The following is a 23,658-nucleotide window of genomic DNA, read 5'->3' on the forward strand; positions in this document are numbered from 1 at the left end:
GATTTTATTGGTTAGGTTATGTGTAATGGATGATTTGATTTTTCAATTGGAGCAGTTTCATAAAGTGGGTCTGGTTCTAAATTTAAATTGATTTCATAATAGATTAATGGAAGAACCTAACTCTGAGATTGAAGATATTATTGTTGATATCAATTAATTTGATTTTGGGGGTTTTGCAGTAATGATTCATGATGTATTATGAAGCAATATCAGATGTGATGGTGATTCATGGGGTTGTATTGTAAAGCAGTATCAGGTGGTTGTTTCATGGGTGAATATGCGATTGTAAAGAGGTAATGGAGGATTTCGTGGTATAGTAATGGTGGTGGTCACACTGGTGTAAAGAGGTAATGAAGGATTTTATGGTGTAGTAACTGGTTGTTTTGGTATATAAGATTGGTGATGTTGGTATAATTAATGGTAACAATGTTTGTAATTTTCGGTGCAACATTTTTAAAGCATATTGATGTTGTTCAGGATTGATTGGTAATGGTGGTGGTCACACTAGAAATACATATGTATGGAGGCGGTGATGGTGGCACGAAATCCGAAACGTCATTGAATGAAAAGGACATTTTTTCCATCATGGCAAAATTGTAAAACCGAATAAAAATTTAATAAAAATTAGGAAAAATAAAATAGAGTCTGGTCAAACGTTGACTTTGACGGTCAACAGCGGAGACAAGTGCCAACCTTTAATATTTGAAATGTTGGGTACCAAAGCAATGTGTTGGAAATTTGCTGGGTACCAAACATTAAATAGCCCATTTTCGAATGATAATCTTGAATCACGATTTTGATTGCGAACAATCTTAACCGAAATTCATCAAGTATGAAATGTTCATTAAGATTAAGCTTAGTCATATTTCGAGAGCTAATTACAAGATAAACTTGACTCGAAATTCTTGATATGCTTGCAATAGTCTAATTAGTTATGCGACATCAAGTATGAATATAACTTGAGATATAGGTGGTTCAGTCTTCACTTACCTTTTGTTGAAGAAGTTCTCCAAAATCTTCGGTTGATCTTCGCCTCCAAACGGTAGAACGCAATGATGACTGTCGTGATGTTCGTTTCTCAACTACATCTTCTATCCTAATTAGAAACTTAACTAATTGTAGACTAGATAGAAATCAAGATATAGTTTTGACAACTAAAGTTGACAACAAGCTTGAGATAGCAACACTTGTGAGTTCGACCGATCAATGCTCTAACAGACTTTACCTAGGGATTCGTGAATCCATGTCCAACTATCTTTATCTTGATAGTTCGTGTATCCTGATCTTGGTTTGATTGTTGAACTTTGCTCAAACAGGCAAGATAGATAGAAATCAAAAAGTATGTTCGTCTCAGACTTTGTGATTTCACAAGTTTCGACTTGGTGAGGTGAATAATAATCTAGGCTGCTCTTCGGGAGTCGTAAGACCAGTTTTTGAGGTTAGCTAGACTTTGTCTTTTGCAATCGATTTCTTACGTCACCTTGATCTTTGATCAGAACGGAAATCACAAATAGGCTTACCTGTGGGAGGCAGATTGTTTTAAAGTCTTTAATTGAGTTGAAGCAACCCTTAGGCTATAAAGGACGTTAGCTAAGGAAATCAATTGCGTGAAGTCCTGCTGGAATTCAAGAAGCGTAAGGAGCGTGACTGTAACTGAATTGTTGTTATGGTTTAATTCGGTCTTAACTACATTCCAGTTCGAAGTTCTGATAATATGCTAGTGTCTGTAGCGGCTTAATACAGTCTGGTGTTCAATCTGGACTAGGTCCCGGGGGTTTTCTGCATTTGCGTTTTCCTCGTTAACAAAATTTATGGTGTCTGTGTTATTTTTTTTTCCGCATTATATATCTTTATGATTGAAATATCACAGGTTGTACGTTAATCAATCAAAGTAGATATATCCATCCTTGTTTGTTGGATACGACTTGATTGGTTCTTGAATATTGATCTTTGGAATCGTCCAAGTACTCTCATACATAATCATGTTCACAGACTTGCTTCTGTTAACATTTTGATTGTGAGAGAAAGAGATATAAGCTCTTCATATAATTCCTAATTGAGATTCATTAAGTTGAACTCTCGGAATTGTATTCGAGTTTAGTCCATACAGGTTGCCTAAGAAAAAGTTTGTGGTGTATTTTGGTACCCCCACATTTTTATTATGGTTCCACTTATTCGTATCGGAGTAGATCAAGTCTGATACAAGTGTTAATTAGTTATTCTTTTCAGAACATATTTGATCTAGAGTTGCTTGCAGATCAGGAATCCAGTGGTCAGTCCATATGTTTATTGACTGGCCATCTCCTACCTCCCAGCAAATATACTTGTGAATTAGGCTCCCTGCAGAACGCACTTCCACATCCAAAAAAAGTTAGTACTTTTTTTCACATTAAAAATATAGTTTTTCTTTTTTTGTTTTTTTCCTCCTAACAGTTTGACACCTGCAGAACGCACTTCCACATCCAAAAAGAATTAGTATTTTTTTCACAGTAAAATATAGTTTTTTTTTCTTTTTTTCGTTTTTTTTTTCCTCCGAGCAGCTTGACACCCACCAAGCTTTTCCTTCATAGACTATTATCCGGGCAATCTTTACGATCATTGCTAAATTCATCTTATTTGCCTCTTTGAAACCTGACCCTCCCATACTTATTTGTTTGCAACAGAATTCCATGCTATTGTAAATAACCCTTTTGAACTTTTATTTCAGTATTAGAGTATCACTTAGGTAGTGGTTGTCTGTGTGTCAAGTGTATGCTTGTATCAGATATAACAGACGGCTATAACTTTTCATTTCTGTTTCCATTGCATCTTATAGTCGGCTCTTTCTTGGACTGTTCTTGTACTAACAACTTCTGTCTAGTATACCAAGGCAGTGTGATCTTCTGATAAAAATTTGATACTCCTTTAGCCGTGAGTTTCAGTCGAACACGCATAAGTTAATTTGTACAGCATACACTCGGTAATAACTAGGTTTGAGTCCAAGAAAAGACACTAAAACTCCTATTAACGACAATCATATCAGGTAAACAAATTTTTTTGATAACTTAATCCGGCTTAAAATTTGTATGAATTAATCGTTACCGCATATGTAAAAGCAACTTCACTAAATTTTCTTAGAAAAAATCGCCATATTTTCCTATATAAATGCAAAAATTACTTGCAAATGATTTCACAACTAGATCATTAAGCACACAAATTAGCAATGGAAAATAGTAAGGTGTTTATGTTCTTATTAATCTCTTCATTGACAGTATCCACTGTTGTTGAATGTTTTGGAGCTGGAAAAGCAAATGATCCCCATTAGGTAAAATCATTAAGGCACAGTTGGCGTCTTCAAAGTCTGTACAAGTCGAAGGATACGCGACCAAATCGACTGCAGAATACTCGTCAGTTTACATGGGCACGCAAGATGGATTGAAGGAAGCCGATAAAATCGATGCCCTGCCTGGGCAACCTGAACAAGGAGTGAGTTTTAACCAGTACTCAGGTTATGTGGCAGTTGATGCTGGACATGGAAGAGCACTTTTTTACTATTTTGCTGAGTCTCCTCAAAATTCTTCAACAAATCCTCTAGTTTTGTGGCTTAATGGAGGTAAATAATAGTGACCAATTAATCTTGTTAATTTTACATGAATAGTGCTGAATGCATAGCGAATAATAAATGTTACGAAATTCGGATATTGCTGTGGTGCATTCAGGACCTGGATGTTCTTCATTTGGTAATGGTGCAATGATGGAACTTGGACCATTTCGAGTCGATAGTGATGGAGAAACTCTCTCGCTAAATGAATATGCATGGAACAATGGTGAGTTACCCCACCACTCCTCTCTTTGCGGGAACGACTGTCTAATTTTTCCTGTCATCTGCAGCGGCAAATGTTATCTTCCTCGAATCCCCAGCTGGTGTTGGATTTTCATATTCGAGTACAACATCAGATTACAACTTGAGTGGAGACTCCAGAACAGCTGAAGATTCATACACATTTTTGGTTAACTGGTTAGAGAGGTTTCCAGAATACAAGACTAGAGATTTCTATCTAGCAGGAGAGAGTTACGCTGGACATTACGTACCTCAGCTTGCTCAACTCATCCTTCAAAATAACAAGATTACCAACCAAACTGTCATTAATCTCCAAGGAATAGCCGTGAGTATTTATAACATGAAATTACTCGAAAAAAATTGTTAATTATCTCTTTAAATTTTTTTATGTCTGTTTGCTTACATTGGAAATGCTTGGGTCGATTTTGAAACGGGTGTCAAAGGAATGTACGAACTTCTTCTGGACTCACGCCTTGATCTCCGACGAAGTCAATCAAGGAATTCAACTGAACTGCAATTTTTCTACCCCAAATACTGTAACAGAGAAATGTGAGGATTACCTTGACGAGGCAGATGATTTAGTGGAAGATATCTTCATCTTTGACATCTACGCTCCATTGTGCTTTTCTTCTTCAACCACTCCCCCTGTACGTAATTCTTTCCAATACAAGTACATAAGTATAATTGTCAATAACTCTAATTAGTCTATTCTTACTTGAACAGATTGCAACCTTTGACCCATGTTCTGACAACTACATTTCCAATTACTTAAACATTCCTCAAGTACAAAAAGCTCTTCATGCCAATGTCACTGCTCTTCCATATCCATGGGAGTCTTGCAGGCAAGACAACAACACATCATTCACTTTTCTTCTTCTTTTCATTTAAATTAAATTTCTTTCTTATAGAAATTCCAAAAAGCTTTGGAGAAAGAAGAATTATTCATTTTCTCTGTTTTGTAATTTTCTTAAAAGAACAGCGATATGGTAGAAAAGCTTTATCATGATTCTCCATTAACAGTACTTCCGGTGATTAAAGAGCTTATGAACAGTGGGATATCTGTCTGGATGTATAGGTAACTATAATATTTCTCTCTAGAATTCGGGTTCTAAATGACTTGGTACAAGTCCTGATAGTTCTTTTTTAATGTGCAGTGGAGATACAGATGGTAGAGTACCAGTAACATCTACTAGATACTCTATTAACAAACTGACAACTTCTGTCAAGACCAAATGGTACCCATGGTACAACAAAGAACAGGTAATCTTGGAATTATCGTATTCACACTTGATCAGTTTAAATTAGAGATTATTAACTAATCTAATTATCATGAAGGTTGGTGGGTACGCGATCGAATATGAGAACCTAACATTTGTAACAATAAGAGGCGCCGGACATTTTGTTCCTAGTTACCAACCAGCTAGAGGTCTTGCTTTCCTCAAGTCCTTCCTTGAAGGGAAACTTCCACCTTCATCTTTTTAACCAGCATGAATAGATGGTGCACATTTCAGAGGCCGTAGTACCTTGCAAATCCCTATAATAGCTAATCTCTATTTTCATAATCCAATAACTTTGTCGTGTGTAAGGTTTGTGGGTACACAAATCCTGTCTTTTACCTATTTATACCAGATTCCAGTGTACCCCATATTCTTGTTGAATGAAGAAATTTGAAAATGATCTTTCGATTCTTGTTGAAACAAAGACATACTCCCTACTTGCAGATGCTGACATGTTTACTAGAGAGTATGAATTGAACAAGTAACATATATAGCAATTTAAACTTTAATTAGGAGTGTACGAGCAATTTAAACCTTTTAATTGAGAGTGTACGAGTCATGGACAACCATTCCTTGCAAGGCGGATTCCAAAGAGAGTTGGACCCATGCGATTTGACGAATTTATATGCTAATAAGGTATCCTAATCCAAGAGAAACCTGACATCAATTGATGATAACGGGGACAGTTATCTGTAAATTTGGCCACATGAAACCAACTTATTTACCTTTGAAAATTCTCCATTTCTTTAAGTTCTATAAATTGATAGCAAATATGATGGTATCCATAAGAAATCTATATGAAATCAACAATGATTAAGTCAACAATAAGCTACTTTATACTGTCAGTACTTGTCTTTTCTTTTGTACTTACAGTTCAAGGTTATGGAAGCAGATATGATCCATTAGGTAAAATCTTAAATCGGCAATTATCATCGTTCAAGTCATCTGAACTGGTGGTTGAGACAACAAAGTTGTCAACAGAGTATTCACCAGTGTACATGAGCTCACACGAAGGATTGAAGGAAGCCGATACGATCGTTAGCTTACCTGGACAACCTGAACAGGGGGTGGATTTTGATCAGTACTCGGGATATGTGACGGTAGATGGTGGAAAAGGAAGGGCGCTGTTTTACTATTTTGTGGAATCTCCTCAAAATTCTTCAACTAATCCTTTAGTTTTATGGCTTAATGGAGGTACTTAGAAATAACCTTAAATAATGCTGCCTGTTGCACAGATAACAACTGAACGTTACTGATCAAACTTCTCTTATTACTATGGGGTGCAGGACCTGGTTGTTCATCATTTGGAGCTGGAGCAATGATGGAACTTGGACCATTCAGAGTCAAACCTGATAGAATGACTCTCGACCTTAATGAATATTCATGGAACAATGGTGAGTTACCTTCTCCTTCCCTCCCTCCCTCTTGTTTTTCTTGTTTTTGTTTTTGTTACTTCCCAAGAATGGACACTATTGTGCTAATTCTGTGTAAATACAGCTGCAAATGTCATCTTCCTAGAATCACCAGCTGGTGTTGGATTTTCATATTCTAATACAACATCAGACTACAACCTGAGTGGAGACAAGAGAACAGCCGAAGATTCGTACACATTTTTGGTTAACTGGTTAGAGAGGTTTCCTGAATACAAGACCAGGGATTTCTTTCTAGCAGGGGAGAGCTATGCAGGGCACTACGTACCTCAGCTTGCTCAACTTATCCTTCATAACAACAAGATTACCAACCAAACTATCATTAACTTGAAAGGAATAGCTGTAAGTACATGCATATTTACAGTTAATTATGTATGTACTAGTGTACTATAAATTCTTCATATCGATTAATTGATCTGTCCTTGATTTAACTTGTATGATGTTATAGATTGGGAATGCCTATGTCGACTTTGAAACTACTTATAAGGGAATGTACGATTTCTTCTGGACACACTCCCTCATTTCTGACGAAGCCAATAAGGGTATTGGCTTATACTGCAATTTTTCTTCACCATACACAATTGGAGATATCTGCATAGAGTTTCTTGGACAAGCAGACACGGGCGACATCTTCATTTATGATATTTATGCTCCTTTATGCCCTTCTTCTCCCAGCAGTCCACCTCCTGTATGAACCTTGAAGCTTCTTTTGTCCATTAGCTAAGTAATAATATCACCAATAATACTATTCAGCTCACTGGGAATATAAATGTTTTAAGCAGGCTGGAATATTTGATCCCCGCTCAGATCAATACATCGACTATTATCTAAATATCCCCGAAGTGCAGAAGGCTCTTCATGCAAATGTTACAGGTCTTCCTTACCAGTGGGAGTCTTGCAGGTAACAAATTCTCCACATTTGGACAATCCTTTATATCTATTCCTGAGGACTTATCAAAGAACAAGGAATTCATTCATCCAATTTTCTTGGCGATTCTTGAAAAAACAACACAGCCGAGAGATACTAGGACTATGGGATGATGAGCCATTGACAGTATTGCCAGTAATTGAAGAGCTCATGACCAGTGGCATTGCGGTGTGGGTATATAGGTAAATAAGTTAATTGCTGAGAAAGTACCAGTGTATTATGAATTTCTACTTAGTGAGTATCTAAGTTACAAAGTAATTTGTCATGTGCAGTGGAGATACAGATGGTAGGGTACCAGTAACAAGTAGCAGATACTCCATTAACAAAATTGCAGCTACCACTAAGACTAAGTGGTATCCATGGTATACCCAAAACCAGGTAATTAAGAATTATTATTGTTATAAGCCATTGTAATTGGTTGATGAATTGTGCTAATGTCTATTAACTTCTTCCAATCTCTTTGGTCTATGAAGGTTGGTGGGTATGCTGTGGAATATGAAAACCTAACATTTGTGACAATAAGGGGTGCTGGACATTTCGTTCCAGGTTATCAACCAGCTAGGGCTCTCACCTTCTTCAAGTCTTTTCTACAAGGAAAACTCCCACCTTCATCTTTTTGATCAATACGATCGAAGTTCGAAGATTTAACTCCGACAGAGAAAGATTTGGACCAGAAGTCACACTTTATCTGTAGTTTCATAAATTTGCAATAAAAGATTATGTCGCTATATCTACTAAAAGATCCAAGTAAAAAATATTAAAAACAACAACATTCAGGCCTTTGTTTCTATCTGAATGACATATTTCTGCGTCTAAAGTCAGTTATTCCATTTCGTGATGGTGGTGATAATCCTATAGCCAAGACATTCACAAATTCTCTATTCTGCCCAGAACATGTATCAGCTCTTGCAGTTTCATAGAGGATGGCTGTAATAGCAAAACCCTTAAATTCCATGCATTTTGCTGTTACAGTATGAGAAGCATATGTTCAAGTACAATTGAACTACTAAACTACTACTGTGTTTGGTTGTATCATACATTATATATAGACAATTTAAACAAGTATAGACCTTAATCATGTGTTCTAGCTTGAAGAAAGAGAACATAAACAGAAAACTCTATGATGATTCAATCCTGAGATAAATCTATGTTAATCAGAAGATATCAATTTCATTGAGAGCACATAAGAGTATGTACAACATATACATATCTAACAAAAGGTAGTTTTGCAATAGCACCAAATTATATAGTAGAACATCAAAACATAAGAAACTTAATCTAGGAGTATAGAAACATACTAGTTTTGCTTTAGTGTTTTGAGAAAGACGATATTCCTGCTGCAATTATCTTTGACAGCATTCTCCAAGCTCTCCACTTTGTCATAATCAACCATGAAACTAACAACAGTGATACCGTCATTTCCAGTATCATAGTCCTGCTTGATATTTTCAACTTGAAAATGTTGAAGCTGTTAACCACCAAACAGCAAGTGATGAATCATCCATAGATATAAACATCTAATAGTTGCTTATACATATACATATAACGATGTCTTAGCAGTCTCACCTGATGGTATACAAGTCCTAACAGATCGTAAGGAACTTCCATATCAATTTGAACCTAAATGGCGAGAAACCAGAAACCACAAACAACAGTATCAGTAATTTGAAAACAAAATTCTACATCCACAAGAAACTGCTAGACTAGATTGTCACTAAACAAATTCTATGGATATTAAAAAGATAAGATAACTTCATTACTTTGGATTTTACAAGACAAGTTGGGGCATTTTTCAAGCATTCGGAAGTGACTCCTCCATAAGCCCTTACCAATCCTCCTGTTCCCAATTTTATACCTCCAAAGTACCTGTATAATGTTCATCACCTCCATATCAGGAATCAATAACAATATAGATACTGAACATATTACCAAACAAAAAGATATCATCGTAAAATTTACCTGATAACAACAACCATAACCCTATCAATTCCTGATGAATCAATTGCTGAATATATTGGTTTCCCAGCTGTACCTGACGGTTCACCATCGTCATTACTTCGATACTGATCTCCTATCTTATACGCCCAACAATTATGATTGGCCCGTGAATCCTTAACCTACCATAGAAATTTCATGATTAAAAATCTTACCACATAATTCCACCAAATTCAATCAAAATTGATAAAACCCTAACAATGGTTGAGCAATTTTACCTCGGATAGAAATGAATGAGCTGATTGTTCGTCTGAGACAGGAGCAGCAATGGCAATGAATCTGCTTTTCTTGATTTCTTTTTCAAAAGAGACTCTCTCACTGATTGTGGTGTAAGAATCTCCTGTATTCGAAGTGGTGGTAAGCATATTTCTCTTAGATGCTGCTCCAGTGATTATGAACAGAGATGATACTGCTTTGATACGAAGGTTTAGTTTCAGGGAGTATGGTGTTATACTCGCTGTCAATTGGTTTCGTCTGCTTCGAAGGAATTCTCTTTTGCGAATCTGGCTAGGTCATAAGCTCATAGCCGTAAATGCAGATAAATTTGGTGGCTGTCGAGAGGGAGATCGAAATCCCCCCTGGCTGGGGGTATGCATGAAACGAATGTCAGATGGTTCAACTTTTCCCCCTAGGTCCTAGCTTTCCCCTGGGGCCTAGAAATCTTTGGCTTGAAATGCACATCCCAAAGGGGTGCAAAGTATAAGTGAATCCCACTTGCCATTTGATCCAAACAATAGCAGAAAGTATGAACAAGAATAAAATGGACAGACATTTTAATTAGATTAAATAGCTCATCAAAAAAGACCCTTTACTTATAACTTAGTAAAGTGGTTGAGTTTTTCTTTCTTTAGTTGATCTTCTCAACAAGGAAGATTTACTCCACCCTTTTAAGTCAGTCTCCCTAGTGTTACTACTATTACTGTTATGGCTAATACTATTACTACCCTTTAACTTTGTACAGTGATTAGTTGTGTCAGAATATATAAAGGGACGATTATCCCCCTTATCTCGCAAACCCTCATTACCAACTCCATTGGGTTTTATCCTCGTCCCCGGCTCATCGTGATCCCCACCTCCACTGTATATTGGGTATGTACTGGTTTCAGGGTAACACGATCTTCTATGTCTGTCTCCGTCTGAGATTGTGGAAGAAGGAGAAGGTGAAGATGAACTATTGGAGTCATCCGACGTACTCAATGGGCTGTACAATGGGCAGTTCCAACCACGCCTTCCGAATATATAATCAGGCACTTCATCAGCACTGTCCCTGGTGCTTTCTGTACTGCATGAGCCTTCATCTGAGCCACTGAGGAGAGAGGAGTTGTCGCTCGAGGAGTTGGGCCGATCCATGTTTTCCCAGTATGGATATTCATCGTGACTCCAGCAAGTTGTTTTAGAAGCACATTTGGACACCACAGAGATCGACTTTGCTCTAGTAGCAGCACTGCTGTTTCCACTATGGCTGGACGAAATAGGTTCCACACATTTGGCACATTTCATCTTGTTATCACTAAGTTGCATTGTCTTCTGTATCAAACCTGGTAACCGTGGCGAACACCTAAGAATATAACGACCATCAATTTCTGTTCAAGCGCCAGCACTCAGTTTATTGAAAATTTTCGAAAAATGGACCATGGGATCGACGAATATTTTACCTTGAGTAAAGTAGCATGTATGCTCCTTTCGACAAGACCCTCTCAAGCTCCACAGGTTTCACCTACAAACCAAGACCAACAACAAAGGCATCAAGGTCTTAAAATCTGTAACTCCAGGAAAATTTCATCGAAGGAACACTGGTCACATAAAAGAATAAACTAATAAGACCATGCTTGAACGACGATGAAAGACATGGAACCTACAGTGCTGTCATCCATCTTGAACCACTTCCCCTGGCTATTCTTGACATAACAGACATAATGTCCGGAAAATGCAGCATTCGTGACATCCAAGTGAACCACCACTGCATAAAGACTATATATAGGAGACTTGTCACTTGTCCCACTCATATATGGAGCCAAGTTCAGCACTTCAGGGAACCGCACAGCTTTATTGAGCTTCCCAAATTTGCCAGACTGAAAATAGCACAAAACAAAGAAGGCAACATGTCAAGAAAGTTAATAGAAGTTTTCAAGTATCACTCTCTGTTACTAAAGAATTACCTGAAACCGCTTTAGAGCAATTGTAAGGACGTTAGGGGCATGCAGCACCATTAACCTCTTTTTGGCTTTCTCATAAGATTTGCATCTGCATATACAAGAGGTTGCAGCAGTGTACAGAAAGTGAGTGAACAAGCACTAATAGTCTTAGCTCAAAAGAACCAATAGTAAATATATAACTATGCCTAGAAACTCGTAACAGTTAGTGTACTTAAAATTCGAGTCCCACACTTGTTAGCGAAATTAAATAACCGCATAGTCATCTATACTAACAAATTATATACTTACAAAGTTAACAAACTAACATTTAGATATCCTATTCTCATTATACTTGAAGCTTCATAAATCTCTAACTTATAATACTTTGGCGAAGGACATGAAATATAAATTGAAATTTTATGCTGGAAGGAATAAACAGAAATGAACATGATGTTAAAAAGTCGCGACCAGGAACTCTGTGACCAAACAGAAAAGTGATTATACTTGATGCTTCATAAATCTCTAACTTATAAGACTTTGGTGAAGGACTTGAAATGTGAATCGAAATCTTATGCTAGAAGGAGTAAACAGAAATGAACAGGATATTAAAAAGTCACGACCAGGAATTCCATGACCAAACAGAAAACCGATTATACTTGAAGCTTCGCGAATCACCAGCTTATAAGACTTTGGTAAGGATCTAAATCTTATGGTAGGAGTAAACAGAAATGAACAGGGGGTCAAAAAGTCGCGACCAGGAACTCCATAACCAAACACAAAACCGATTAACCTGCTAGAGATGTTACAAAGATGCAACCAGGAACTTCATGACAAACAGAAAACCGACTAACCTGCTACAATGGTACTTGTTCTCCCCATCCAAGATTTCTGTAGCAGTAAATTGTCCAAGCGCCTCTTCTAAAGTACTGATATCCCCTTGTATTTCAACTGTAAGATCCATCATCCGTTCTTCGCGCTCAAACTTTTCATGACACTTCATGCACCTTATCTGTGTTGCGCCAATTATCAATTTTACATAACAGACGACTCAGGTAAAGATTCAAAAAGGCCACTCCTAATACATAAGATACGGATAATCAGCTTTCTAACAATATTTAATAAGATCTTCCAGAGGAAGCTAAAGTACCTTAGATCGGAGATAGCCCCCAAAAATAAGGCCTATCAGAGTTGTTTCTTCTGCACGAGGGCGACCAGCTTTTGCCCCGGCTTCCTTCAGACAAATAGATTGCATTTTATCGATAGAAAACCTGAAAAGCTCGTACATAATCAAATAATAAACAAACTGCAAAAATAAAGCCAAATTATAAAACCGTGTCAGTCATTTAATTGGTTCAAACTGCTGAAAGTTATGGCTTACCTTAAAAATTCATGGGCATCTTCTTGTTTTCCATGAACTAGATGGCTACCTATTTTGTGTAGATGGGAGACAATACCATTTGGAGCGAGTGTACACTTTCCTTCCTTGGCCTTCTGAATCAGAGACTCAAACTCACAAATAAAACACCACTCCTGTTTTGTGCCTGAGGTTTACAGAACAGGTTAGCAAATATACAGATCAACGATACAAGAAAACAAGATATCCATAAAGGAGAATAGGAAAGGAACTTGCATGCTTTCGAGTGAAGTCCTTGCAGAAGATACGCAGTAAGAGGCCGAGTATAAGCGAGGCACTGAAGGACAGCATTAGCATAACAGCTGTGCAAAAAGTCAAACTCGATATTAGAGACACCATGTGAGCTAATGAACAAATCAGGTACCAAAGAACAAAGTAAAATACCAGTGCTAATAACATGATGCTACATCTCCATGAACTCTGGTGACATTGGAAGAGTATGACAGAACATCATGCAGTGTGAAGACAAATTTATTACTTTACCTGTTTCCCAAGTTTGTAAGGCCGAACGGGTGAAGTTCCGCCTTGTCCTTGATGTAAAGCTTGACGAACACTTCATAAGAAAAGAGCATCTGAAAAGACAGCCAAAACACAACAAACATCAAAATTAGATTGAACAAAAGGAACATACAAAGTTCGAGAAATATTGGGTGAGCTGTATAAACAAACCTTGTCATCATGTTTTCCAATAACATCACTTCCAGAAGGACTATGTAGGGAAAGTTTAGGCAGTTTCGAATGCTGAACAGCTTTCTGCGCTAACATTTTCAAGCCATTGCTAACATTATGAGAAGACACTGAAACATCATTCGATCTCACAGCAACTACTTGTACTTTTTCCCCTTTTGACGACTTCTCACTCGATGAAGAATATTCTCCATTAACAGAAGTTGGGTGATTCTCAGAACCACTTGATGATAGAGATCTGATAACTTTAGGCTTTCGTGATTCAGATTTATTAATTTGGTTGGTAATCGCAGAAGCTGACCTTTCAGAACCAAAAACTGGTGAATGCCGCTCGAAAACCACTGGTGCTTTCTTCTCGGATGGAGAAGCTCCACTGGCAGGTATTTTATTTTCCAAGGCAACAGGGTTGGCAACATCAGATGCGTGAATCCTGGACTCTAAATGTGAGCGGGGGACAGTTTGTTGAAAGGAGTTGGGAGACAAATGTGACAAGTTACCATTACCACCTTCCCTAATACCAGACTTAGTTAAATCACCGTGGAGATCATTTCCAGACCCATTTGAATCAAGACTTTCCTCCAGTAAACCAGACTTGGCTTTAGACGTCTGAGTAGTTAATGAAACCTCAGATCTCTTGAGACTAGATCCCCCGGAAGAACTAATCGATCTTGACTTTCCATTACCAGAAGAACTAGGTACACTTTGCTGCCGGTTATCTGCACAAGAAAGATCATTTAAAGAAGCATCTAAACTACTAATTTTTTGAGGTAATGATCTGGTAGGCTCCGTGTCACTAACATCAAGTTTTTTCTCAAGTCCATTACAGCCAGAATTATCAAATGTAGACTCTTTCAAACTCTCCGAACTACTTAATATAGGAAAACTGTTAGCAGAAGCATCAACCGGCCAAATAGTGGTGGTCGGTTTAGCAATGCCAACAAGCTTACTGGAGGATTCAGAAATGGCACCTGCTCTTTTGCCATCCTCCACGGATCCAGCTTTTTCCACATTCTTACTACTTGGAAATCGACTGGATTCAACTGATCTGGGTTCTTCAGGAAATGTTTCAAGTGGTTCTGCAACCAAGACGCTTCCCAGTTCAGAACCATCACCAACAGATTCATGCTTTTCTCTTTCCAAGCCTGTCTTCCCATCAGAATCGCTTTTTGGACCACTAAACTGAATATTGGGGCTTGGAGGATGACATTCATCTTTGTGACCTTTTCTCCAATGAATAATTTGACATTTACCAGAGCTGCAAAGTGGAAGTTCAAAAGCGATTTCTGTAAATAGGCAGGTAAATGTTGGGAGACTTTAATTATGCTATTTGCAGGCTAGTTCCACAAGTACTAATCAACGAGTCAATGGAAGTTCAAATGATGAGTTGGTGACACACTACTAGCACAGAGTATAGTGCATAAAGTTGTGTTAGTTCCTAATGGACATTGCTACTGAGATAAAAGACAATGAATTGTAACAGAAAATGAAGAGAATATAAATATCACTACTGCAGACTATAAACATGAGATGACATAAATACCACAACTGAACATTTGAACAGATAACCTCAACAAAATCAGCTTATCCATCCAACAATAATCAGTTCCTGCAACCCATTTATGTAGCATCCAACGACAATTAGACAATCACACTTCTGATTGTTGATGTGTTCATTTCTAAAAGAACAGCCTATAATTCTACTTCTGATTATACTACTTGAACCAACCAATAACAATTGTACATGCTAATTTCAAGAAATTTCTAGTTCGCACAACACAAAATGAAAAAAGTAGTGTAGTGGAAAGGAGTGTTGTAAGCATATCTGGACATCCTGTAACAAAGCTCAAATTCCCCCCAAAACAGCATTTACCAAATTCAGCTAAGAGTAAAATTTCAGAAGGCTACTACTACTCGTGTTATCTAGATACAAAAGGGGCAAATTCTCAATCTTCAATACAGATTTCAACAAATTCGCAGTGAAAACCTAAAAATCACCGTTATCATCTCTACATTAGATTTCATTTTCCAGCTCAATTTACATCCAAAGCGAACAAAAACATCAAATCTCCCTTTGAAAGACAACACAACAGATACAACATATCAAATTTCAATACTTACGCAAAAGTTGTAGAACAAACAAAAATCCAAACCCTAGAAAATGAAACCAGCAAAAATAAAATTGGGGGAAAGTGAAAATTACCAGTAACGAACAGATTTACACCGAGAACATCGAGTCGTGGTAGGGGCATAACACACAGCACACTGATACTGAGGAGGAGGAGCTGGAAGAGGAGAATTAACAGAAGCGGCAGAAGACCAAGAAGAAGAAGTAGCAGCAGGAGGAGAAACAACACTGCTGTAACCACCGTACTCTAAAGAAGCTTCAATTTCAACCCTTCTGTCTTCTTCTGCAGCTAGAGCCATAAGTCTCAAAATCTCCATGTTTCTCTCTTCTGCAATTCTCCATTTTCTTTTAATAATCAATACAGAAATCAAACAGAAAAAACTAAAAAATCCCCAAATTAAACCCGGAGGAAACCCTAGATCCCCGGGAACCAGCATTTAACCTGCACCAAGCATTCAAATTTCTTCTTCTTATCTTCTTCAGAAAAACACATTGAGTAATTTGTACATACAAAACTTTTCTACAAAATTTGCCCCCTCCCCTCCCAGATACCACTGTTTTGTTCAACCAAATTGAAAATTTCAAGATGGATTTTGATTGGTGAGTTTGTATGTAAGAAGAGAAGTATGATTTTGATGATACGATTGCCGCTTGGAGAAGCAAAAAGGGCAGAGTTTTTGTGAGGTGTTTGACGGGGTAGAGAAAATCCAAGCACAAAGAAAATAAATTTAGATCGAGAAGAAGAATAGAGAAAGAAAGAGGTGGTGGAGTCAGAGAGAATGGGTTTCGCTCAAGTCAGTCAGAGTCAGACAAAAAGAAATAGAAAGTTATTACCATATTAATGAGTTAATTAATTCAAGATATGTAATAAAATAATATTATACTAATTACTGTTTATTATTTCATTTTATTTTTTAAATTAATCATTATACAAAGCTTTTGGTTGGTAACCTAACAACAAGCTGGGCTCCAATATTACATACTGGTATTTTGTGGACTGCTGTTATTTACTGAGGAAATTAAATATTACATGCAGGTATTTTGTGGACTGCTGTTATTTACTATACTGATTCTCTCTCTGAGATATATATGTATGTGCTGAAGAGATGCCGCCTGCCCGGAACTAATTTTTTTCTACGAAATGCTGGGTATCCCAGGGATTTATCCGAAGGAAATTCCGAGCGAGAAAAGGACTGGGGCAACTTTACCCGGTGTCTATCTCAATGTTATTTGAGGGATTTTTTTTCGGATCTGTTCGCCGGATAAATTTGAAAAAAATCAGTTTGAATGTAGAATAAGTATTTTTTGTGTGTCTTTCTAAGTAGTTGTTGAATTTCTTTTTAAGATTCATAGTTACGTGATAGTAATCTTGTTAGTTATGTGCACAACTAATACACCAATTATTTTTCAAAATTTAAACATTTATACACAAAATTTGCTGCCTAATAGATGCGTGTTTAGAATGTCCATCAGTACATGTGGTCGAGGAAATAGCGGTGGTATTGTGATATCCCTCATAGTCTCCTCTCTAGTGTCTGAATGCAGGATATAACTCAGGGGCGGTTCTGGATGTCCCCATAGATAATTTGGGGCAGCGAATAACGAGAAAAAAAATTGGGCAGGAGAGAGAATGTAACAGAGAATAGGAATCGAGGGGTTGGATGAGAAGAAAGGTATGAATTCTTTGATGAAACCAAATATTATTCGAAACCCGTTTTCATATATTAATCCGAATAAAGTAGGACCATCGGAAATTAAGGTTCTGCTGGACAATTTTTTGAGTGCATTACAGTCCGGCCAATTGGATGATGGTCCATGCAATAGGATTATTACATCACTCCTTTTGATTCGAACATTGGGGTCCAATTCAATGATCTTGGTCTTACTTTGATTGATTGATTACATGTAAAATCAAATGGTTTTGTCCTTGAAATACCTCGGCATGTCTGCCGAAGTTGCGAGTTCAGATTGGAGTTTGAATCAGACGAGTATTATACGCGTTCATAATAGTTAAAAAAAGAATCGGCTTCAAGATACGATGGAATCATTGTCTTTTAATCTTAAACTAAGTTTTTATCCAAAGGATCTTTGAGTCATATATCCCTTTATTCTCCCAAGGGCTGAGGGCAATACGTAATTGATTTCTACATGCAAGCAAAGCTATCTTGTTTTTATTAGTTCCGGTTTAGGTAACTGGCGCAACAAAAACTCGTATACAAAGGTGGTAATTGATAGAGAAATTGACATTTGTTCCTGTAATACTAAAAGACAACCGTAGACTTAAAGGTTGGTGGTCATGATCACGTACGCTAAGCAGCTAGGGGAAGAAAAGAACATGTTAGAATACATTATTTCATGATCCTGACAAAATATATAATGTTCCACAAGGCCTATGTGGTCCTAGACTCATGCACAGTCCTAGCTATTTCCCCGAGATTGCCTCGAGATATTATATATGCATTGGAAGGAATCTTATCTGTGGTACCAAAAAGACTTGCACGGTTGCAACATCCATGCACTTGAAATCTTAAATCTATTGACAATCATGTGCCATGCACACTCGAACCAACTACTACGTAACTTATACAGAAGGGTGGTGAATAACTGTAAACGCTAGTACAATGAGAAACCAATGACCTAACAATAATGTGAAAAGCCAAGAACAAGAAAAGACATTTTATACCTTCATTAACTTCTGGTATTAAATTTAGATATCATATCATATCATATGGATGAAAAGTTAGTTGATCTTTCTAAACAGAAACAGTAAAAGTATGAAAACAACATCGTTATTAATAAGTAGTTAATCTATCCACCTGACACGCTTCCGGTTGGTGACGAGTGGAGAAGAGAAGATATAAAGGAAAGCAACCAAATACTGAAATTCGCAAAAACAAGAATTGAAACCGATATCTATACTTACAGTGACCGTTAAAAGTGTTAAGATGTGTGCAAAAAGTTGTACAAACAAATAAAGATAAGAAGAAGAGGAAAAAGAGAAACAAAGACTATCAGAGTTTGGAGGGTGAGGAGGACTTGAATGCGTGGTTAATGGTTTTGGACCTTGAAACATCACTTCTCTCACTTATCACCACCAACTAGTAAAGAAAAATTAAAGTTAAGACGGCAGAAAAAAGTGCTAATACGAGTTAATTTTCCCTCTATTTGAATGGCCTTTTCATATAATTTGCATTTAATGGTTAAGAAAATAATCAAAGAATTAGTCCATGAAATGTTTTTAAACCTTTTACCAAAAATTGAATCAGTACCAGTTTCATCTGTTTGGAAATTATTTCCTTAAGAAATCTTCAAAGCTTTTGGGCAGTACTTTCTAGTTCTAGTACATTTGTTTAGAATGATGATGACAAACCTTATTACGTCATACTACACCACCAAATTTAGTTCATCCCACCTAAAACCCATGTGCTATGCACGTCAAAGAAAGCAGACTCATGGTCCCTGCTGTTATATCATCATTCACAACCTAAATATGTTGAGCAGTTGCTTACATTGCATCAACTAATATTTTCCCATCTTACAAATTAATTGTAAGCAAGGAACAACAAGCATTTATAAGGGGAAGATATATATGCATGTCGACTAATTAAAGATCTTACGAGTTGAATACGTTGAACAGAATGAATCCATTGTTTGCCATGTTTCGTGCGTTTTGACTATTATCTTCTTTGTGGTCCTCAGAAGTCAGATCCATGAATTTTTTTGGAGGAGCAAGTTATGAGGTAGAGATAGAACATAAAAGTCTTGAAATGGGTGCTTCATTATCTAGAGTCTCTGTGGCCTTTCGATTCCATTTTACAAGGTGATGAACACGTCAAAAAAAAAGATAATTACTCAATCTCTTTTCTCCATCTCCCTCACAAGTTAACCTAATTACGGATGGAACGATGTTAGAATACGGGCATCCAATTCAAAATTAATTGGCAATGAGTGAAGAGGCCCTAAGAGATTATAAACCTCAGGATCTTAGATAATCCAACATTGTGAGACTAATAATCTCAACACGCCCTCTCACGTGTAGCCTCGTTGGGTCTAACACGTGGACAATAGATCGGATGACGCGGAGTAAAGCTGCGGTCAAATGACTCGACACAAATAGCCTGCTCTGATACCATATTAGAATACGGACATCCAACTCAAAACCAATTGGCAATGAGTGGAGAGGCCCTAAGAGATTATAAACCGCAGGATCTTAGATAATTAACCCAACAATGTGGGACTAATAATCTCAACAAATGACTATAAACAAAATCAAGTGATAGGTCCGTATTCAACTCTTGTTACTGTATTACTCTGTAAAGACTCAGACATTGTTGGACATACATATATTGCTTAGTTAAAACCTTGAAAGGAAAATCTAGTTGGACAAAATATTGACGTTGGAAAAAGAGTACAACGCGATAAGTACAACAAATGCACCTTTTATAATGGTGTTCCCCTTGATGCGTGCTTCAGCTAAACCATGGCTTGCAAATCTTTGAGTCGAAGAATTTCTAGTTTCATTGAATTAATTTCTTGAATGCGGAAGATTACAATGCCTTTGTGGAAAAATCTGCTAGTTGACAAAGTCTTCTTTGTAAAGCACAATCGGTATTGTCTTCTAATAATACTTTTGTTGAATGTACATTCTTCTTCAACACATTGAGGACTTGTGTCATGGATTACCAGCTTCTCGAGATGGTTTGCAGAAATAGTTGGTGAAAACGCGGGGGTACCAAAATACACCACCACTTTTTTCTTACGCAATTTGTATGGACAAACTCAATACAACTCCGAGAGTTAAACTCAATCAAGAAGTAGTATCTAGAGTTATATCTCTATATATGCAATTAGAACGTTTAAAGAAACAAATCCGTGAACCTAATCACGAAGAGATAACTTGGACGGTACCAAAGACCAATGTTCAAGAATCAATCAAGTCGTATCCAACAAACTAGGTCGGATGTATCTACTATGATTGATCAATGCACAACCTGTGATATTTCAATTATAAAGATAAACAATATAATGCGGAAAAATAAATAATACAGACACCAGAAGTTTTGTTAACGAGGAAACCGCAAATGCAGAAAAACCCCAGGACCTAGTCTTAATTGAATACCAAACTGTATTAAGCCGCTACAGACACTAGCCTACTACCAATTAACTTCATAATGGAATGTAGTTGAGTCCTAAAAGGTATCCCACTAATTAAGGTACAGCCGCGCTCCTTACGCCTCTTGAATCCCAGCAGGACTCCGCGCAATTTATTCTCTTAGATGATGTCACACCAACTAAGAGTTGCTTCAACTCAATTTAAGACTTTAAACCAAATCTTCCTCCCACAGATTAAACCTATATATGATTTCCTTTTGCAATCAAATAGTTTGATCAAAGTTGTGGAAATCGATACAAATAGACAAAGTCTAGCTAACCTCAAAATTCAGACTTATACAACCTGAAGTGCAACCTAGATTATTACTCACTTCACAAGTATAAAACCTGTGGAATCAAAAAAAATTGAGACGAAGAGAACTTTGATGATTTCTATCTATCTTGATCAAGTGAGTATCTCAACAATCGATCAAGATCAGGATACATGAGTTATCAAGGAAAGATAACTGGACCTGGCTTCATGAATCCGTATGAAGATTTTGTAGTCACTAAAACCTAAAAGGGTTAGGAAGAGGACGACTCTAAATACAACTAGGACATACCAAAAAGTAGTGTCGGGATTCAAAGATCCCAGTTGCTTAAAGTTCCCCTTTTATAGACATTCAGAGCATATGTTTCTTTAGGTTTAAGCTAAGATAGCTTTGAAACCAAGCACACAATATCCACCATTAGATGAATCTTTGAATTTGATTCACATAAACAAGATATACACTCTGGTTAGGTGAAACCGTAACCGAACCGTGTACAAAGACTATGTTCAATATGGTTAGCCGAAACTAGCCGGATTGAACTTAAAAGTTTAATATTCAATTTCATGAACACATAAGACATTATCTCTGAGTCACAAACATGTGATCAAATAAGTAGAGTGGTTTTAGAGAATTAATCAAATGCTAATAATATCGTAGAAATAATTTAAATGCACTTGAAAATACAACCGACATGGTTAGTAGGTGTAAAGTATAAATACCATTGCCGTTCCTGAGTCGGTTTAGTCACAGTACACGTACCGGTTTGTAAATATTTAACCAAACCAAGTTTTGGAGTTAACAAAACTTTTTAAGTTTGTGTGCGGGTTTGGAAACCTTAAGACTGTCACCGGTTCCAGAGTTCACAGAACTAAATCGGTTTGCATACCAGTTTGGAAACACAACCGAGTTCGGGAACACAAAACTGTTTTAGTTTGCATACCGGTTTGGAAACCAATCCCAGTTCCGTAACCACAGTTCAAATTGGTTTGCATACGAGTATGCATACCAATCCGGTTCACGAGTTAAACATATTTTCACATGATGCACATAGGATTATGCGTACCACAAATATGTAAGTCGATATATAGCTACTCCGCTACGTGTACGAGTACATGTAATACGGGTTCAGACTTTATCAGTTTTCCTAATTTGTAAGACTGGTAACACTGTCTTATAACTGAATCTATAGTAGTTCTATATTTTTCTCTAAATCGATTCGAAACATTCCTGAATAACGTCAATGAAACATATCACTATTCCAGGCTATTTTCAAACGATAAAACTTGAATCATGATTTTAATTCCGAACAATAAATTGTGTTTAACCAAAATCCATCAAGTATGACCAAATGTTCGTTAAGCTTAGTCGTTATATTTCGAGAAGTCTCTTAACTTGATAATTAGTTCTTGACTCGTACTATAAACACATCCCATTCAATGCTAGGCATAATGAGTATAAGGACCTCAAAAAAATATCTTTTCGTACTATGAACTTTAAGGTGTATGAAGTTTCATATTTGACTCTTTTAGCATAGCGATAGAGACTCCATTTAACTTGGGTTGATCTAGGCCAGAGGCAGACCTACGTCAAGGTAACTCTTATTTGAAACACTTTGGTATTGCTCCTGGATCATAATCTAAATAATGAATTAGAGCATGTGGGGCCATCTCGTTATCTTTCCGTTAAGAAAAAGTATGGTGGACTATCTGATATTTATATCAGTTGAGAAAGATCCCAATGCAAAAAAAAAATGCATGTTGGGTCTTTGGAACAGTTCAAATCATTTCAATAATAAAAAGTTTGATATGTTTTACCGAGAAGATCTACGGTTCGAGTCCGTATAGCCCTAAAAATTTGTATAGTTTTCATTTCCTCATTCTTGTTAGTTGGTTATAGTCGGACGGTCGTTCGGCCCATCGAAATAAAATAATTATCACATGCTCCAAGCGACCCCAGTGGGTGAGCATGAAACGGAAAAAAATTCATTTTAGTGGGCCCAATCGGTATTTTTTTGATCGGATAAAAAAAACTGTCCTTTCTTCTTTGTGGATGAATTACACACAAATTTTTCATATTTTCCTATCCAGGATCAAAGGGTTTGTGATATTTTTTTTCTTTTTGTACACAATATATTTTTCTAGATCTCAATATACCCCAACCCAATAGCTCACCATTCCAATTCTACCGATGCTGACTATATGCAAGAAGGTTGAGGTCTTCTGTTTGCACTTGTATGAGTTAAGAATCCCCAAACTTATCATTTTTTCGGGAGCATAACCCAATTCATTGTTTCAGAGACAATAAATGGTTTACAACTCTATTAGTGTTTGCACCCCTGTCTATTTCCATGAGTTGTTTGGGGTTTTGGTCTGTCGAATCATTATATTTGATAAAGCGAGATTCGATTAGAAGAAGTTTATTCTG

General features: G+C 37.0%; 5 protein-coding genes across 9 annotated transcripts; 3 read left to right on the forward strand and 2 right to left on the reverse strand.

Moving 5' to 3' along the window:
* Positions 1 to 3,294: 3,294 nt before the first annotated feature.
* On the reverse strand, positions 3,295 to 10,060 carry LOC113296783 (IMPACT family member in pol 5'region-like). 3 transcript variants are annotated; one of them, XR_003333134.1, is made up of 8 exons: positions 9,669 to 10,060; positions 9,415 to 9,572; positions 9,216 to 9,321; positions 9,022 to 9,075; positions 8,754 to 8,923; positions 4,224 to 4,477; positions 4,072 to 4,091; positions 3,295 to 3,966 (listed from the first exon to the last, which is right to left on the reverse strand). XR_003333134.1 is itself a non-coding variant. In XM_026545129.1 (6 exons), coding segments are annotated over exons 1-6 (636 nt in total). In that variant the 5' UTR covers positions 9,816 to 10,060; the 3' UTR covers positions 4,164 to 4,476. The 3 variants fall into 3 exon arrangements, 2 of the variants coding, with proteins under 2 accessions (XP_026400914.1, XP_026400910.1); XM_026545129.1 differs by lacking the exons at positions 3,295 to 3,966; positions 4,072 to 4,091 and having other exon boundaries at positions 4,164 to 4,477; XM_026545125.1 differs by lacking the exons at positions 3,295 to 3,966; positions 4,072 to 4,091; positions 4,224 to 4,477 and adding an exon at positions 7,229 to 7,247.
* Positions 3,397 to 4,187, forward strand: LOC113349215 (serine carboxypeptidase II-3-like). The gene is made up of 3 exons (XM_026593148.1): positions 3,397 to 3,592; positions 3,699 to 3,806; positions 3,871 to 4,187. The coding sequence occupies exons 1-3, from the start codon at positions 3,397 to 3,399 to the stop codon at positions 4,185 to 4,187; spliced, it is 621 nt and encodes a 206-aa protein (XP_026448933.1).
* On the forward strand, positions 4,542 to 5,742 carry LOC113296796 (serine carboxypeptidase-like 32). Its single transcript, XM_026545140.1, has 3 exons — positions 4,542 to 4,895; positions 4,975 to 5,080; positions 5,156 to 5,742. The coding sequence occupies exons 1-3, from the start codon at positions 4,804 to 4,806 to the stop codon at positions 5,300 to 5,302; spliced, it is 345 nt and encodes a 114-aa protein (XP_026400925.1). The 5' UTR covers positions 4,542 to 4,803; the 3' UTR covers positions 5,303 to 5,742.
* On the forward strand, positions 5,867 to 8,508 carry LOC113296774 (serine carboxypeptidase II-3-like). Of its 2 annotated transcripts, none has more exons than XM_026545105.1 (8): positions 5,867 to 6,291; positions 6,384 to 6,491; positions 6,595 to 6,869; positions 6,976 to 7,215; positions 7,307 to 7,428; positions 7,542 to 7,637; positions 7,728 to 7,833; positions 7,929 to 8,508. In XM_026545105.1, the coding sequence occupies exons 1-8, from the start codon at positions 5,895 to 5,897 to the stop codon at positions 8,073 to 8,075; spliced, it is 1,491 nt and encodes a 496-aa protein (XP_026400890.1). In that variant the 5' UTR covers positions 5,867 to 5,894; the 3' UTR covers positions 8,076 to 8,508. The 2 variants fall into 2 exon arrangements, with proteins under 2 accessions (XP_026400890.1, XP_026400899.1); XM_026545114.1 differs by having other exon boundaries at positions 7,310 to 7,428.
* A 138-nt stretch (positions 10,061 to 10,198) lies between the features above and the next one.
* Positions 10,199 to 16,585, reverse strand: LOC113296756 (ubiquitin carboxyl-terminal hydrolase 17-like). Of its 2 annotated transcripts, XM_026545093.1 has the most exons (12): positions 15,887 to 16,583; positions 14,655 to 14,941; positions 13,669 to 14,402; positions 13,483 to 13,571; positions 13,216 to 13,301; positions 12,964 to 13,126; positions 12,733 to 12,853; positions 12,437 to 12,594; positions 11,610 to 11,694; positions 11,310 to 11,522; positions 11,106 to 11,167; positions 10,199 to 11,008 (listed from the first exon to the last, which is right to left on the reverse strand). In XM_026545093.1, the coding sequence occupies exons 1-12, from the start codon at positions 16,246 to 16,248 to the stop codon at positions 10,270 to 10,272; spliced, it is 3,099 nt and encodes a 1,032-aa protein (XP_026400878.1). In that variant the 5' UTR covers positions 16,249 to 16,583; the 3' UTR covers positions 10,199 to 10,269. The 2 variants fall into 2 exon arrangements, with proteins under 2 accessions (XP_026400878.1, XP_026400871.1); XM_026545086.1 differs by having other exon boundaries at positions 13,669 to 14,941; positions 15,887 to 16,585.
* Between the last annotated feature and the right edge of the window lie 7,073 nt (positions 16,586 to 23,658).

Source organism: Papaver somniferum, chromosome 1 (genome assembly GCF_003573695.1).
Source record: "Papaver somniferum cultivar HN1 chromosome 1, ASM357369v1, whole genome shotgun sequence".
Classification (NCBI taxonomy): Eukaryota; Viridiplantae; Streptophyta; class Magnoliopsida; order Ranunculales; family Papaveraceae; genus Papaver; species Papaver somniferum.